This window comes from Eriocheir sinensis, unplaced genomic scaffold (assembly GCF_024679095.1).
Source record: "Eriocheir sinensis breed Jianghai 21 unplaced genomic scaffold, ASM2467909v1 Scaffold1215, whole genome shotgun sequence".
NCBI lineage: Eukaryota > Metazoa > Arthropoda > Malacostraca > Decapoda > Varunidae > Eriocheir > Eriocheir sinensis.
The window spans coordinates 15,001-32,500 of NW_026110536.1; the positions used below are offsets into that span (position 1 = coordinate 15,001).

Here is a 17,500-nt window from a genome sequence, read left to right on the forward strand (position 1 = left end):
TTATCATACACCTATGGATATTTGTATACAGTGCAGTGTGCCCATCAACAGTTCAGTGCAGCAAGTCCCCAGCAACAGTTAGTGTCACAGTGTTACCTATTAAGCGTACAGTGTTACAGTGCCTTTTTGGACACTGGTTCGTTTCCCTAGCCACAGAGGCCCCTAGCACGTGCCAGCGCCTATAGTACAGGCAGTTCGTTCTACTCTCACGGACTGCCGCGGCCCCTGGCACATGCTAGCACCCCTCACTCCTTAACCTGCTGTGGCCCCTGGCACGCTGGCATCAAGCGCCTTCCCACGCAGTTCCCTCGACGCACTCTCTGACTGCCGTGGCCCCTGGCCCGTTTTACGCCAGCGCCTTTGCCAATCTGCTCCACACCGTTCAACTTCACCATGCCTGACGACGACGACAACTCTTCCGCTGCGGCGGCGGTGTCCTTCAAAGCGCCGTCCTTCTGCTCATAGGACCCGTCCATATGGTTCGCGATTTTGGAGTGCGGATTCAAGACCTCCAAAATTACTAACAGCCTTACTCAGTACACTCACGCTGTTAGCCTACTGCCCGCCGACGTCCTTCCACAAGTCTCCGACGTCATCGCCTCAGCCTCCAACTCCGACCATGCCTATGAAGACCTGAAGGCTGCCCTACTCCAACGCCTTCAGTCTTCTGTCGCCACCCGCCTCCGTGAACTTCTCTCCAAAGAAGAGCTGGGTAATGAGAAACCGACAGACCTCCTACGCCGCATGAAGCAGCTGCTCGGCGACAAGTACCAGTCTTTCGACCCTGACTTGTTCAAACAGCTGTTTTACCAACGTCTGCCCCCTGCTGTCCAGCGCAGCCTCTTCAGCGTTAAGGACGACCTAAAGCCCGACGCCATCGCCAAGTTAGCAGACGAATTCATGACGACTCTACCTGGACCGCTAACTTCTTCAGTGTCTTCCGTCGCTTCCCAAGAGACCACTCAATTTGACGAACTCGTCAAACAAGTCTCCCTGCTCGCGACGAAAGGCACCTTTCTTGATGAGCGGCTAGACCGCCGCCGCTCTCGCTCCCCCACTCCTCACCGACGCCGGCGCCGCTCCCGTTCAAGGAGCCCAGGACTCTGTTGGTACCACCACATCTTCGGCGAGAAAGCCTCGAGGTGTACCACGCCGTGCACTTACAAGGCGTCAAACTCCAAAGGCGAGCACTAGTGCAGCATAGCGCTCATCACCAACCCTCGGCGCTGCTCCACCTTCATGACTGCCGTTCCAACACCAAGTTCCTGATTGACACCTGAGATGATGTCAGTATTATCCCAGTAACCGCCAGTCAACAAATTCTACCTCCACTCTTGCACCTGTACGCCGCCAACGGTACCAAAATACCTGTCTACTCGCGACACACCATGCAAGTGGACCTTTACATACGCCGTTGCTTCGAATGGACCTTCTACGTCGGGAACGTCTCGCAGGCAATCCTCGGAGCAGACTTCCTAAGGCACTTCAACCTCTTAGTCGACGTCAAAGGTCGGAGGTTGGTTGACCCGCTCACTTCCATCTTCTCCAATGCACAACCAGCACCAGGTGACAGCTCGCAACTCGCCGTCGTTCACAAGGACCACCAGTTCGCTGGCCTGCTTAAGTCCTTCCCCACGCTGACACAGCCCTATTCAGCCAGCGTGCCCGTCAAACACCACGTTACGCATCACATCGAGACTACAGGACCTCCAGTACACGCCAAGGCCCGTCGCTTAGCCCCTGAACGCTACCGTCAAGCCAAGGCCGAGTTCGAGTCTCTGTTGCGTCAAGGTATTGTACGGCCCAGCAGCAGCAACTGGTCATCAACCCTCCACGTCGTCCCCAAGAAGAACGGCGACATACGTCCCTGTGGAGACTACCGTGCCCTTAACTCGCGCACTAAGATGGACAGATACCCGGTGCCAAACTTCCAGGAATTCTTGTCCCAACTTGCTGGTTCCACCATCTTCTCACGTGTGGACCTCGTCAAGGCCTTTCACCAGATTCCAGTCCATCCTGACGACATACCGAAGACTTCCGTCATCACGCCCTTCGGTTTCTTTGAATACGTCAGGATGCCATTTGGACTCATGAACGCGGCCCAGACCTTTCAACGCTTCATCGACGAAGTTCTCCGCGGCTTACACTTCTGGGCCCGTATCCTCGAGAGCTATTAACTTTTACTCTTAAAGTTACTATCAAAGTTAATAGTTTCAAATTATTAAGAGTAAAAGCTATCCTCGTCAACTTTGAGTGTAGGTATTAGCAAATCCTGGCTACTATTATCTTCTTCTTCTTCTTCTTTATGGCGGGCTCGTTGCTAAGGACGCCTCCGTGCAAAACGTAAACATCCGACATGAATTAAGTATATATTTCAAAAGAAAAATAAAGAAAAGATGTATAAATGTACAACAGAAACATAATAAATGGCAAACACAAGAAAATACTGAGTTTTGTGGCAGATAGAAGCAGCCTCAAAGGCTGTTTTTACTCCGTCACTCGTCAATACCCTTATCTCCCCGCCTGCGTCACGACTTGCTCTGCTGAAATTACCGCACCATAACCACGTCATCTGCCCCAATGATCTACGGGCCGGAGAACCAGCGCAGAAAAGGAGTAAGTTTAATTGGTCGCCAGATGAAACGGTCTTCTTACATCAAATTCAAGAAAAAATACGTATAATCAGAGGGTGTTATGGGAAGAGTATCACCCCTGAGGATAAGAAGAGAGCGTGGACTGAAGTGGCAGAAGCTGTAACAAGGTTGGTAATCACATATTCATGGTTCAATCAGCTTACAAACTAACCTAACCTAATCAATTGGGTATTTTTTGCATAACACAACCACTGACCTTCCAAACAGAACATACCTTTTCATTCTGTATCTGAATAGTTTCATTATGACCATTTCTGCCACAACCCCCTCTCCCTCAACAACCTAACATACCTAAACCTAACCATGCCAAACCTGCCCTGTCCTACCGAACACATCCTAACTTAACATGCCAAGTTTGTTGGGGGGGGGAAGAGGGGGTTGGTATAGATAGTTATGGCATATTTGCCCTGTTTTCATTCTTTATTTATTTATTTATTTATTTTTTTTTTTTATTGGGGGGGGGGATGCTAGGCATGCCAGACTATGGACACTTTTACAAGTACTTTATGTCAAGACTATATGGGAATGGGTAGGTTTTGTGAGAATGGTAAAGTAAGATTAAAATAGTATATTTATAGCATTGGTCAAACAGATTATGGTGATATAATGTTAGATTGGAATGTACTCAAGATAATGAAATTAAGGTTAATGCTTTTATTTTTTTGTTACATATTCACATATTCATGATTCAAGTAGCTTGCAAACTAACCTAACCTCGTCAAATGGGTATTTTTGTATACAAACACAACCACAGAGTTTCCAAACAGAACATACTTTTTCCTACTGCTTCACGTGAATAGCATCATCATAACCATTTCTGCTGCAACCCCCACTCCCTCAACAATCTAACATAACTAAACCAACTCCTGCTAAACCTGTCCTACCTGACACATCCTAACCTAACATGGTAGGTCCCCAAGTGCCAAACCTGCCCCGTCCTACCGAACACATCCTAACTTAACATGCCAAGTTTGTTGGGGGGGAAGAGGGGGTTGGTATAGATAGTTAAGGCATATTTGCCCTTTTTTTATTCTTTATTTATATTTATTTGTTTATTATTTATTTTTATTGGGGGGGGATGCTAGGCATGCCAGACTATGGACACTTTTACAAGTACTTTATGTCAAGACTATATGGGAATAGGTAGGTTTCGTGAGAACGGTAAAGTAAGATTAAAATAGTATATTTATAGCATTGGCCAAACAGATTATGGTGATATAATGTAAGATTGGAATGTACTCAAGATAATGAAATTAAGGTTAACGCTTTTATTTTTTTTGTTACATATTCACATATCCATGATTCAAGTAACTTGCAAACTAACCTAACCTCGTCAAATGGGTATTTTTGTATACAAACACAACCACAGAGTTTCCAAACAGGACATACTTTTTCCTACTGCTCCATGTGAATAGCATCATCATGACCATTTCTGCTGCAACCCCCACTCCCTCAACAATCTAACATAACTAAACCAACTCCTGCTAAACATGTCTTACCAAACACGTCCTAACCTAACATGGTAGGTCCCCAAGTTTGTTAGGGTGGAAAGGGGGTTAGTATAAGAGTCAAGTCATATTTACCTGTTATTTTATTTATTCCTTATTTAGATTTTTTTTGAGGGGTGGGTGGGTTGGCCATGCCAGGCTCTCAACACTTTTACAAATATTTTATGTTAAGACTATATCGGAATAGGTAGATTTGATGAGAATGGTAAAGTAAGATTAAAATATTATTTTGATAGCATTGGTCAAACAGTTTCTGGTGATATAATGTTAGGTTAGAAGTACTCAAAAGAATGGAATCAAGATTAATGCTTTGAATTTTTTTGTATAGCTGTATTGTGTAATATCCTCCTACTTAGAGAAAAGCATTTTAGAAAAGTAGGTAATGAAAAGCAGTATTTATGGCCATGTTCATAACAACTAAAAAGTTAATGTCTTATGATGCATGTAAATAAAATATTGGTACTGATTTAGCTTTCCATCACAGCATGTATTAAATGTTATTGGAGAAGTTATGGGAAATAAAAAGCATGCCATAGTGAAACGATTAAGAAACTTGCTTCACATTTATACCCTGACAGTGCCTTCCCTGGGAGTGGACCCCGTACGCAGGATAACTGTGAGAGGCGTTGGTACAACGTACAACAAAAATCAAAGCCTTGCATTGCCAAGTGCAAGAATGAGCAGCGGCAGACAGGTAATTTTTTTTAGTTCTTATGTCTTTAAATGTAAAACTTATATTAGTTAGTTTTTTTATGTGCTCACAGAATGCAGCTATACTGACCACAATGCCTTTATTTCAGCTTAAAGTTAATAAGTTCATAGCAGTGAACTGCATATTTGATATAGAATTTTTTTTAATGTTCATCTGTCAATGACTATCAATCTATCTAAATACCTTGGTTGTCTTCCCCCAGTGAAGGGTTTTAGCCAAGACAGGCACACACTTACTCACACACTCACACTCATGTACACCACTCTCTCAGCTGCACAGCCCCTGAGGGAGTAAAAAAGGCCCTCACTGTATGGGGGATTAGCTGCACAGTTCAGGCAGGGAACTTCCACACCAAGGCCTCACAGCATACACTGGTTTACCCCTGCCCCATCATAACAATGACATTTCCCCCAGCACCTGAGTGCCCCACACATGTGGCACCACAGATACGCAGGCGCCTGCCTATATAACTATGACATTAACTGTGGTAGATAAACTGATGTATGACATCATAGGCTGCTCGTCTCATGTATTTGAAGGGGTACCAGAGCCATTCAGCATTGACATGATGTGCTAGGGATAGGACAGCAGCAACAGTCAAGCAGCAGTGAAATATTGACTGGCCTGTATGTTTTTGGCAAAAACTTTTATATTCTTATTAAAACAATTTATTAATTACCCTTAAATTCATATTCTTTGTAGATACACACTTTATCAGTATTGCTAGAGACCATCCCAGCACATTGTTCATTACTTGTGGAAAAGATACCATTAGCTGCTCCGGCAACAGCCACTGCTTCAATATCTGCTGGCCCTATGACACCAGCCACTGCTTCATCATCTGCTGGCCCTATGACACCAGCCACTGTTTCATCATCTGCTGGCCCTATGACACCAGCCACTGCTTCATCATCTGCTGGCCCAATGACACCTGCCACTGCAAGGGATGACAATGAAGCTGCTCCACCAGTCACCACCTACTTCATCGGAGTTAAGAGATGCCTTTCATAGGGCAGCAGTATAATTTTTTGATGCTGGGGCTGAATATTACTGCCTCAAGGCTATGATTTTGTCACTTTTTTTTTTTATTACTGAGGAGGTTAGGGTGGAAGGGGTGAAAAATAATTTGTGCTGTTTTTCGACAGAAATGATTAGCAAATTCATTCAAAGCACAAAATTTACCGGAAAAAAAATTGTGTGCCATTGTGAGTGGGTTCACTTGAGATTGGGCTCCAATACGCCTCCGTGGTCTAGTGGTCCGCATGCCTGGCTTCTACGCGGGCCCGGGTTCGAATCCCGGCCTGGGCAGTCGGCGTGCAGCTCACCCAGCTGATCATCCTCCCTCTCGGGCTGGTCGATAAATGACTACCTGGGGAAACTGTGGTAGCCCGGATGTCACACTGGCCCTGTGTCCCGGGGTAATGGGCTCCTCTCACCACAGGCTCAAGGCCCACTGTTACGGAGATGAGCACCGAGGCCACGCGCTGCTATAGCGTATGCCCCAACTTTACCTTTACCTTTATTGGCGCGACTGACAGACATGGCTTTGTATGTCGAAGGTCACTGGTTCAATCTCCACAGCCAGCACTCTCTAACTTGGATTTTTCCGAGTTCCCTAGAGCCTAGATTAATTTCTCGGTGTTAAATGAGAGATTTGCACCGGCACCCAGTCATGGGTGTTACAAGATGCGTTGTTACAATCAGGGCGTCATTTGGCCTTCAAAAGTGGGAGGACATTAGGGCAGACAGTTATATATATATATATATATATATATATATATATATATATAGATATATATATATATATATATATATATATATATATATATATATATATATATATATATATATATTTACCATCATTAGCTTATAACACCTTTAGGCACTGATCATATTTGCATTTTATGTAGTCTGTGATGCAGGCAGGATATTCATTAGCATCTAATTAGACTCATGCTGCTCTCCAGTGCTCTCTGATGAACTCACAATCAAAGATGTAGTATACCTATATGGTAGCATTGAGTAATCTTAGGTCACTTGGTAAAGTGTTCACCTAAGTCCGACCCAAGCTGACAACATAAACCTAAGCGTGTTTGCAAGCTGAGTGTTTAGAATATTGGCATAATAATAAAGATGCTGAAAACTGGATTCCACTACTTTATTGAATATATGAATAATTATATACTGAATTTGTAATGGAGTTAAGATAAAAAAAGCTGTTTTCAGCGGTCATACCATGATCTCATGAAAATAATTAGGTTGACATATATAATTAATTACTACGTATTTTGGTATGATGACCATTGCACGTTAATACCATAGCTTTGCGAGCATTGAGTAATCTTAGGTCACTTGGTAAAGTGTTCACATAAGTCCGACCCAAACTGACAACATAAACCTAAGCATGTTTGCAAGCTGAGTGCTTAGAATATTGGCATAATAATAAAAGATGCTGAAAACTAAATTCCACTAATAGAATAATTATATACTGAATTTGTAATGGAGCCAAGATAAAAAGCTATGTTTTTCAGTGGTCATACCGTGATCTCATGAAAATAAATAGGTTGACATATATAATTAATTACTACATATTTTGTTATGATGACTATTGCACATTAATACCATAACTTTGAATCCAATGATGAATATCTTCAAGCAAGACACAAATTGCAACAGATTGGTCACCAATTCACTCAGTAAACACAATACTCCAGAAAAGTATACACTGAATTCACAATAAAGTTGTTTTACCACTTGGAACTTTGTAAACAGAAACCAAGTAACCTCATTTTACTTCACTCATAAGTCATGATGTTCGCGATGTGGTCACCTCGACCTTTCGTTCCTCCTCCCTCACACTGGCAGACGTCTCTAACAAGCTTTCTTACCACCATTATCTCAATATGAATAACCGGCAGCAATAATTATAAATCATATTCTAAATGACATTTTAATGCAATTTTAATGCCATCTTTTTCATTTGCATGTGTGTACCTTTCTGCTACAAATAAAAGTTTTTTTCCCACGTTTTGTTTTCCTTAACTCAAATATTTCACATTTTAATCAATAACAAAGGCATCAAACACTAATTGTATGTTCAAGCTATGTTTTTTTGTTTTTTTTCTGTTGACATAAACTACATCGTTTTCCTTTGGTGCCATTATTTTCACATGGGTGCAGTCTATCACTCCCACAACACCGGCAAGTTGGTAGAATTCTGCTTGCTTTACACGGATCTCCACCCTATCAAGGGGAGACTGGATAAACCTCCCGACTACCTACGGGTCACTGAGGGCGGCCAGAGTTTCCACAATCACCCTACTTACACTACTCTGGCTTACCCCCTAACTCATCACTTGAACACTGCAGCATTTTTCCTGTAGCCAAGTACCTTTAAGTCAAAATCACTTTCAAACCAGGTGTTCGTTAATTATCCATTTGAACTGTATCTTGTAGCTCTCTTGTCACCAAATCAGTCACATACTCCATTCCTGCACGGTCTAATATGTATGTCTTGACAAGTTCACCATCGTTATACAGTTCCAAAGCGCCCTATCAAACTCTAAATTGCGGAGGCGGGCTGGACGAGGAAGTCCGGCGGCCATGTTGATATGGGTCTGGGTCTGGGTTTCACTATTAACTTTACTATTAAGTGTTTAGAAGTCCTCGCCAGCACTCTCAAGTTAATACCAAAGTTAAGAGTAGGTATTAGGCTAATAGTTGTTGAGGATACACTTTGAGAGTGAAGTTAATACCAAAGTCGAAAGTTAATACCAAGTTTAGTATTAATAGTTGTCGAGGATACGAGCCCTGCTTCGCCTACATAGACGATCTACTCATCGCTAGCCCGGATGAAGCCTCTCACAAACAGTACCTTCACCAAGTCCTCACCCGCTTGCAAGACTACGGAGTACAGGTCAACGTGGACAAGTCTGAGCTCGGTGTTACTTCACTCACCTTCCTTGGCCACACTGTTACTCCAGAGGACATCGCTCCACTCAACTCGAGGACTGAAGCCATCGAGCAGTTCCCGAAGCCGTCCACCCAGCGCCAACTCAAGGAATTCCTGGGTATGGTTAACTTCTACAACCGCTTCGTCCCACACTGCTCTCTCATGCTCCAGCCCCTCTACGCCATGGTGAAGCCCTGCAAGCGTGGCCAGTCTGTCACTCTCGTCTGGACTCCGGACGCTGACGCCGCCTTTCTCGCTACTAAGAAGACCCTCAGCGACACAGTCATGCTGTCCTTCCCTGCCCATGACGCGGAGATCTCCATAGCAACAGACGCCTCCGACGCTGGGACTGGTGCTGTCCTAAAACAGTTCGTCGACAACGCCTGGAAGCCGATTGCCTTCTTCTCCCGTAAGCTCTCCAAGTCTGAAGCCAAGTACAGCGCTTACGACCTGGAACTTCTCGCCATCTTCAAGGCTGTCAAACGTTTCCGCTACTTCATTGAAGGCCGTCGTTTCCACGTGTTCACCGACCACAACCCCTTCACTACTACCTTCCTGAGGAACAAAGACTCTTATACACCACGTCAACTTCGCCACATGTATTACATCTCGCAGTTCACCACTGACATCCGTTACATCAAAGGTGCAGACAACGCTCCAGCTGACGCCCTCTCCATCAACATTACCGCTGTGAAGTCCTCTTCACTTGATTACTCCGCCATAGCCGGCGACGCAGAGCTGGAGAAGCTTCTGAACAACCCGGCGCTTAAAGTGAAGAAAATCACACTCCCAGGCACCAAGGTCACTCTCTACGCTGACGTCTCCACAGCCACCGTCCGTCCCTACCTGCCACAGCGACACCGCTACCAGGCCTTCCGTCAGCTTCACGACCTCTCTCACCCTGGCATTCGAGCCTCGCAGCGCCTGATGACGTCCCGCTTCATTTGGGAGGGAATTAACAAAGACGTCAGACTGTGGACCAAAACCTGTACCGACTGCCAAGCCTCCAAGGTGACGCGACATACTCTCTCCACCCGACACCTTCACGCCCGTCACGGAGAGGCTCGACCACGTCCACATAGATCTTGTCGGTCCCCTGCTACCCTCCGCAAGCCACCGCTACATCTTCACCTGCGTGGATCGTTTCACACGCTGGCCCGAGGCCGCCCCCATCGCTGACATCACTACGGACGCCGTCGCCCACGCTTTCATCGCTACTTGGGTCTCCAGGCTCGGCGTCACTCTCAGCCTCACCTCAGACCGCGGCGGCCAGTTCGAGGCTAACGTGTGAAACAAAGTTATGACCTTCCTCGGCATCCGCCGCTTCAGAACGTCAAGCTATCACCAGCAGGCTAACGGCATGGTCGAGCGCTTCCATCGACAGCTGAACTCCTCCCTTATGGCCTCCATCCAACACGACAACTGGTCCCTGGCTCTTCCCTTGGTCCTCCTCGGCATCAGGTCCTCCCTGAAGGAAGACCTGCACCACTCCTCGGCTGAACTAGTTTATGGCACCAACCTCCGGCTCCCAGGCGAACTTCTAGCCCCCACACCTGACACCGCCCCCTGCGGCGTCCAGGACTTCGCCGCCCGTCTCAAAGGTGCCTTGAGGAGCCTTCAGCCGGTGCAGCCTCGCTCTTCCCCGAAGAAGACCTTCGTCAACCAGGACCTCGACACTTGCACCCACGTCTTCGTGCGCGTGGATGCTGTTCGGCGGCCCCTGCAGCAGCCCTACCAAGGACCCTACCGGGTCCTGAGACGGAACAGAATGACTGTCACGATCGACAAACATGGTTCTCAGGACGCGTTCTCCGTAGACAGGGTCAAGCCGGCTGGCCCCAGACCAGGCGCCCCAACTCTCCGTCGCCGAAGCAACACCGTCTGTGTCGCATCATCCCCGCGCCAGGAAGATATCGTTCCTTTTTTGAAGTCACTGGGGGGGAGTATCTGTAGCAGTCACCGCTCAAACTGCGTGCTCCTTCCCCTCAGTGACACTAAGAAAATGGCGCTGCAAGCACAGACTCAATTTGTGAATATGTTCATCGTCGTCACCCTTGTCTCCTTGTGTATGTCGCGTCTTCAGTGTTAACTTTTCTAGTAATCGTTTATCTCTGACTGTCCGTACATGTCCTATTGTTTTCCACTCATACACATTGTTCCACACATACACCAACACTTAAATGTTAACCTAGACAGTACAACATTTACACACATGCATACACACACAAACACCTTTTCTTCGTGTTTTGTTTGTGCCCATGATATTTGTAAGTTTGTCCAAATAAAGTAACCCTGGCAGATATGAGTTTCTCTATTCGCGAACCAATTAGCACTAAGAACACTCGCTACCACCAACATATATATATATATATATATATATATATATATATATATATATATATATATATATATATATATATATATATATATATATATATATATATATATATATATATATATATATATATATATATATATATATATATATATATATATATATATATATATATATATATATATATATATATATATATATATATATATATATATATATATATATATATATATATATATATACATATATATATATATATATATATATATATATATATATATATATATATATATATATATATATTTATTTATTTATTTATTTATTTTTTGCGCCGGTAGGCTTGCTTGAGGGGCCTGGATGGTATTCGACCCCAGCCCGTCATGGCGCAGGGATGTGTTTATAGTGGCACCATCTTCTCTTGGCTCATGCTGCCCCCCGGAACTCGTTCTTGATTCTTGGACGGTCTCCTCTAGAGTCCGGGTTGATGGGTGGTCTTCAGGACAGCATGTGGGTAGTTTTAAGCCACTCGGCGATGACTGAAAAATCCGATGTGGTAGCGTAGGGATTCGAACCCGTGTCGTCCATCACGTGGTGAATGTGGGCCCAGCACGCTACCGCTTCAGCCCCCGCCTACCCAAAAACAAGCTTACCGGCGCCACAGGCGAAGATCTAATATATATATATATATATATATATATATATATATATATATATATATATATATATATATATATATATATATATATATATATATATATATATATATATACATATATATATATATATATATATATATATATATATATATATATATATATATATATATATATATATATATATATATATATATATTTTTTGTTGTTGTTGTTGTTGTGTTGCTTGTAGTAGGCTTTCTTGAGGAAATTATGGACGGCCCCAGCCCTTTCGTGGCTCAAGCTGATTTTTTTTATAGTGGCTGCCGTGATGCATGACTCTTACTTGACCCATGCTGGCCCCCCAGTGCTCCTCCTGACCGAAGTCGCTGATGTTAAGGCCCCAGCCCGTTTGTGACGCAGGCTAATTTTATTTATAGTGGCTGCAGTGATGTATGGCTCTTGCTTGGACCATGCTACCCCGGTGCTCCTCCTGACTGAAGTCGCTGATGTTAAGGTTGATTGAAAAACCGGACAGCATGTCGATAATCCATCAAAACAGTATATTCATCTTTTCTAGGCTGACTGACGCATTACAAGGAAAAAAATAACAAAACACACACACACACACACACATATACATATCTATATATATATATATATATATATATATATATATATATATATATATATATATATATATATATATATATATATATATATATATATATATATATATATATATATATATATATATATATATATATATATATATATATATATATATATATATATATATATATATATATATATATATATATATATATATGTGTGTGTGTGTGTGTGTGTGTGTGTGTTTTTCCTTGTATTGCATCAGTCAGCCTAGAAAAGATGAGTATACCGTTTTCTTTGATGGAAGCAACAACTGCTACCTCAGACTTTCCAAAACTGAGCGTATCACTGTTACAGTCTAAGCTGATAAAAAGATAGCAACACAAGAGATAGCATAAAACTTCACACATTTCCCGAAAAAGAGGAATGAGAAAAGAAGAAGGCAATGATGATTATGATGGTTGTGCTGAAAACATACCTAACGGTAATTAATTCAAAACGTAAATATCATCATTTTTCAGTTTTACACATATTCTTCATGCAGCTTTACAGTGGATGCATGGAGTCCTATTTCACTCTATCATGGTGAAGAGAGAGAGAGGCAAGGTAGATTTTCTGTTAACAAGTCGACGGATCGAATCACTAGGTATACGCGTGTATATGCCTTATAAAGTAGTACACTGCTTCTTCTTTGACGCATCGTCCTTATAGCATCCCATTGTATCAGTATTATCAACATCTAAAAGGGGAAAGCGAACCATGTCATGTTTTTTGGCGGTCTGTAGTAGGGTGCCGACAGACCGACTCTATCGGCTGACGTCAGCCGAGCGGATAAAGTCGGTCTGTCGGCGAGGACGGGCGTGTCTCTGAGCACCTGAGTCCTTACCATTATTTTGTAAGGAAAAGGTTACATTAAAAGTCGACATAAAAAAAGCAGAAATGAAGGATGAAAATAAAAGGAAAGTTTGTGATCGACGTCCCAAAAAAATATATTTCGGGCAAATTTTTCGACAGTACATAGTATACATGCATGGGCAGATATACGTACGTATATAGATAAACACACAGAAACATACACACAAACTTAAAAATAACTCTATGTAACAAGGACGGGAAAATGTGGCATAAGATACAGCGAAAGGTTCGTGAATGGGTGGCTGGGTGGGGAATGGTGAGAAAGGGTTGTGAGAAAGAGTCGACTAGTTGGGGTGAGTGGGTGTTGTGGTGAGGGGCTGTTGAGGACGCTGAGCGGAGGAATGGTGGACGGGGTGCTGCTGCTGCTGTTTGGGGTAGTTTACTTCCCATACATACCACCGCCACCAGAGGAACCACCACCGCCATATCCGCCGCCCCCGCCACCAGAGGAGCCGCCACCATAGCCACCATCACCACCACCGGAAGAGCCGCCGCCATAGCCGCCACCTCCCCCACCAGAAGAGGCGCCACCATAGCCGCCGCCGCCACCACCGGAAGAGCTGCCACCATACCCGCCGCCGCCCCCACCAGAGGAGCCGCCGCCATAGCCGCCTCCTCCCCCACCAGAGGAGCCGCCGCCATAGCCGCCGCCTCCCCCACCAGAGGAGCCGCCGCCATAGCCGCCGCCGCCCCCACCAGAGGAGCCGCCGCCAAAGCCGCCGCCGCCCCCACCAGAGGAGCCGCCACCATAGCCGCCACCACCACCAGAGGAGCCGCCACCGCCATAACCACCCCCGCCGCCACCAGAGGAGCCGCCGCCATAGCCGCCGCCGCCACCAGAAGAGCCACCGCCATAGCCGCCGCCACCACCAGAAGAGCCACCGCCGCTGTAGCCGCCGCCGCCGCCACCTGAGGAGCCGCCACTATAGCCGCCGCCGCCGCCACCAGAGGAGCCACCACCGCCATCTCCGCCGCCCCCGCCACCAGAAGAGCCACCGCCGTAGCCGCCGCCGCCGCCGCCACCAGAGGAGCCGCCACCATAGCCGCCGCCGCCACTAGAGGAACCGCCACCATAGCCGCCGCCGCCGCCGCCGCCGCCGCCACCTGAAGTGCCGCCACCATAGCCAGCACCGCCACCAGAGGAGCCACCGCCGCCGTAGCCGCCGCCACCGCCACCAGAGGAGCCACCGCCATAGCCGCCACCACCACCGGAAGAGCCACCGCCCCCGTAGCCGCCTCCTCCGCCACCAGAGGAGCCTCCTCCGCCGTAGCCGCCGCCGCCACCAGATGAGCCACCACCGCCATAGCCGCCGCCGCTGCCACCAGAAGAGCCACCACCGCCATAGCCGCCGCCGCCACCAGAGGAGCCGCCACCATAGCCGCCACCCCCTCCTCCTCCGCCACCGCCGCCGCCATACATTCCTCCTCCACTTGGAGCCGGCGCGCTGTAGCTACTGCTTACTGCACCTCCTCCTCCGTATCCTCCCCCACCTCCTCCTCCGCCGCCGCCTCCACCATAACCTCCTCCTCCGCCACCGCTGCTGCCGCCATACATTCCTCCACCACCTGAAGGAGCGCTGTAGCTGCTGCTCACACCTCCTCCTCCGTATCCTCCGCCTCCACCACCACTGCTGATAGGCGGGGCGCTGTAGCTGCTGCCTCCCCCGCCACCTCCATGTCCTCCACCGCCGCCGAAGTCACCCCAGCAGGCCGCCAATAGCGAGGCGAAAAGCGCTCCGCACAGCACCGGCCTCTGTAAGGATAAGCGTGTGTCAGACTGAGAGAGGGAGAGAGAGAGAGCGTTTGTGTATTTAAACGTGTGTGTGTGTGTGTGTGTGTGTGTGTGTGTGTGGAGACGCGCGTGAACAGTCTCATCCTCTTATAGTCTCGACTCTAACTTGAGCCATGTGGCTTGGCTCGGAAAAAAAACCCATTGGTTACAAATCTAGCGATGAGCTGCGCATGACGATCTGGCTCAGTGTTGGTCTCTACGTTATCTATTTATGGAATATATATATATATATATATATATATATATATATATATATATATATATATATATATATATATATATATATATATATATACGGCTGAATGGATAGCGTGCTGGCTCCGCGTTCGGGACGACGCGAGTTCAATCCCCGATCGGTGCCACCTAGCTGGGATTTTTCAGCCGCCGAGTGGCTTAAAACTACACACATGCTGTCCAGAAGACCACCTATCAACCAGGACACTAGATTCTAGGATTAAAGATGAGCTCCGGGAGGGCAGCAAGAGCCAGTGCAAGATGGCGCCACTATAAACACTCGCCTGCGCCAGAACGGGCTGGGCCGACCATCAGGCCCCACCGGAAGAAGACTTGGGCCGGCCATCAGGATCCACTGGAAGAAGCCTACCGGCGCAATAGGCCAACGTAAATATATATATATATATATATATATATATATATATATATATATATATATATATATATATATATATATATATATATATATATATAAAGAAGACTGCATGGTGTTATGAATGGCTTGGGATTTGAGGGAAAGACAACGACTCTGTAAGCCTTCCATTTCACTTGGCAACGTGGCTCATGCGACGTTGCCGACCTTAGCAACAGCCGCTAGACAGTGTTGCCGTTTTTTGGTACGAACGTACCAGATTTGGTACTTTTGGGTCTACAAAGTACGACTTCCACTAAATCTGGTATTAAATAGAGATGGTATTTTTATTACATACATTGTGGAAATAAAAGAAACAGTGTCGTAAGGCGTTACAATTATGTCCTGCCATGTACATACACTCAAAAAAACTATCGTTACAGTGGGTCCGACGAATTTCACACTGAGCAACCCGGTAATCTCGGTAGGGTTGGAAGAGTGCGATCACCCCCACCACCTCAGCTCTGCTAGGGGGAGTAGGACAGGACCCCCGTATGGGAGGGATAAAGAGGAAGGGAGACACTGAGATACCAGATATCGGCAAACTATTAAAGGAGTGATTTGAGTGCCACTTGTTTAAGTTTTCTATTCACAAATTATTAAACAATAATGCTCATATGATATGCGTAACAGCGATGGGTAGAAGTATTCTCCCATGTCAGATATAGTTCAGTTCATAATGTGCCATCCTGGAACTAATTCTTCCAATGAACATTTCTTTTCTTTCATGAACAAGTTGTGGGCATCAGAAAAAAAATAACAACTTTAAATTGCAACGCTAAAAGCATTGCTGGTAAGAAAGATAAAGTTTAAGCAGAGTTGCATGCACTTTTACAGGTTGTTTCAATCTACTCCTGGGCTACCCTTCTCTCTTGTGCTGCATCATTGCCTAATAAAAAAAGTAGGAACTTTGAGGGTTTTTTTAAGTTGACGAATAAGGAATTTGGCTCCGGCGTTTTAAATTGCCCAAATTAGCCGTCTCTGGAGAAGAGTAATTTATCAAATAGCTTGCATGCAGGAGTTAATTTGTCTTACATGTTGGTATAATGACCCACCGAGAATTATTAGAGATTTACTCTTATTGGGTACATTCCATGATTGCTTCGAGACAAGCGAATACCGTGACTCGAGTAGTGCATGCTACACTAGTGAAACCAATGCCAACGTAATCTTCACCATTCGGGTGATAAGTCAAGTTTATAATCCACTATAAATCTATCATAAGGGTTAGTTAAGTTTTACGTAACCTCCTAGGCTCAGTGGAGCAGTATGTGGCGATCAGTCAGTGGGATTCACTCTGATATCCGAATCCTGAGTGACTCATCACCGCAAGGTGTTTATCATATTGTCTCCTAAATGGACAAAAAATTTACTCTTCACTTGTGTATGAGGTGTTAATTAAAGCATAATTTCATTACCCCAACACTGCAATATTATAGCTACATAGAACACAGATCAATTGACTTCGACTAAGACTCCACCTGTGTGCTTCATGAAGCGTTACTGTGCCAGCTCAAATTCTATTGATTCATTTACGAGTCCCGCTCACTTGGTTCAAGGTAGTGCGAACCCAGCACACCAACACACGCAGTGATACCTCAACATGAGTAGCCTGTTCTCAAGGGCTTCGTCCTTGGTGTTAGTTTGTATCGTGCTGAATGTGTAACGATAGTTTTATGAGTTTGTGTAATTCGTTAGTTTTCAACACCTTCATCAACCCAAGAGGAGAAATATTTAAATTT

At 45.4% G+C, this 17,500-nt stretch overlaps 1 protein-coding gene and 1 long non-coding RNA gene across 2 annotated transcripts in view; one reads left to right on the forward strand and one right to left on the reverse strand.

The window, feature by feature from the left end:
* Nucleotides 1–2,155: 2,155 nt before the first annotated feature.
* On the forward strand, nt 2,156–6,322 carry LOC126989563 (uncharacterized). The gene is made up of 3 exons (XR_007743438.1): nt 2,156–2,761; nt 4,741–4,856; nt 5,577–6,322. It is a non-coding gene; the product is annotated as an uncharacterized LOC126989563 (long non-coding RNA).
* A 7,047-nt stretch (nt 6,323–13,369) lies between these two features.
* The window catches only part of LOC126989564 (loricrin-like), a 5,296-nt gene continuing 1,165 nt past the window's right edge, over nt 13,370–17,500 (reverse strand). Inside the window, exon 2 of the mRNA XM_050848130.1 lies at nt 13,370–15,073. Coding sequence (XP_050704087.1) covers nt 13,700–15,073 — 1,374 coding nt within the window. The 3' untranslated portion in view covers nt 13,370–13,699. The remainder of the gene's footprint in view (nt 15,074–17,500) is intronic.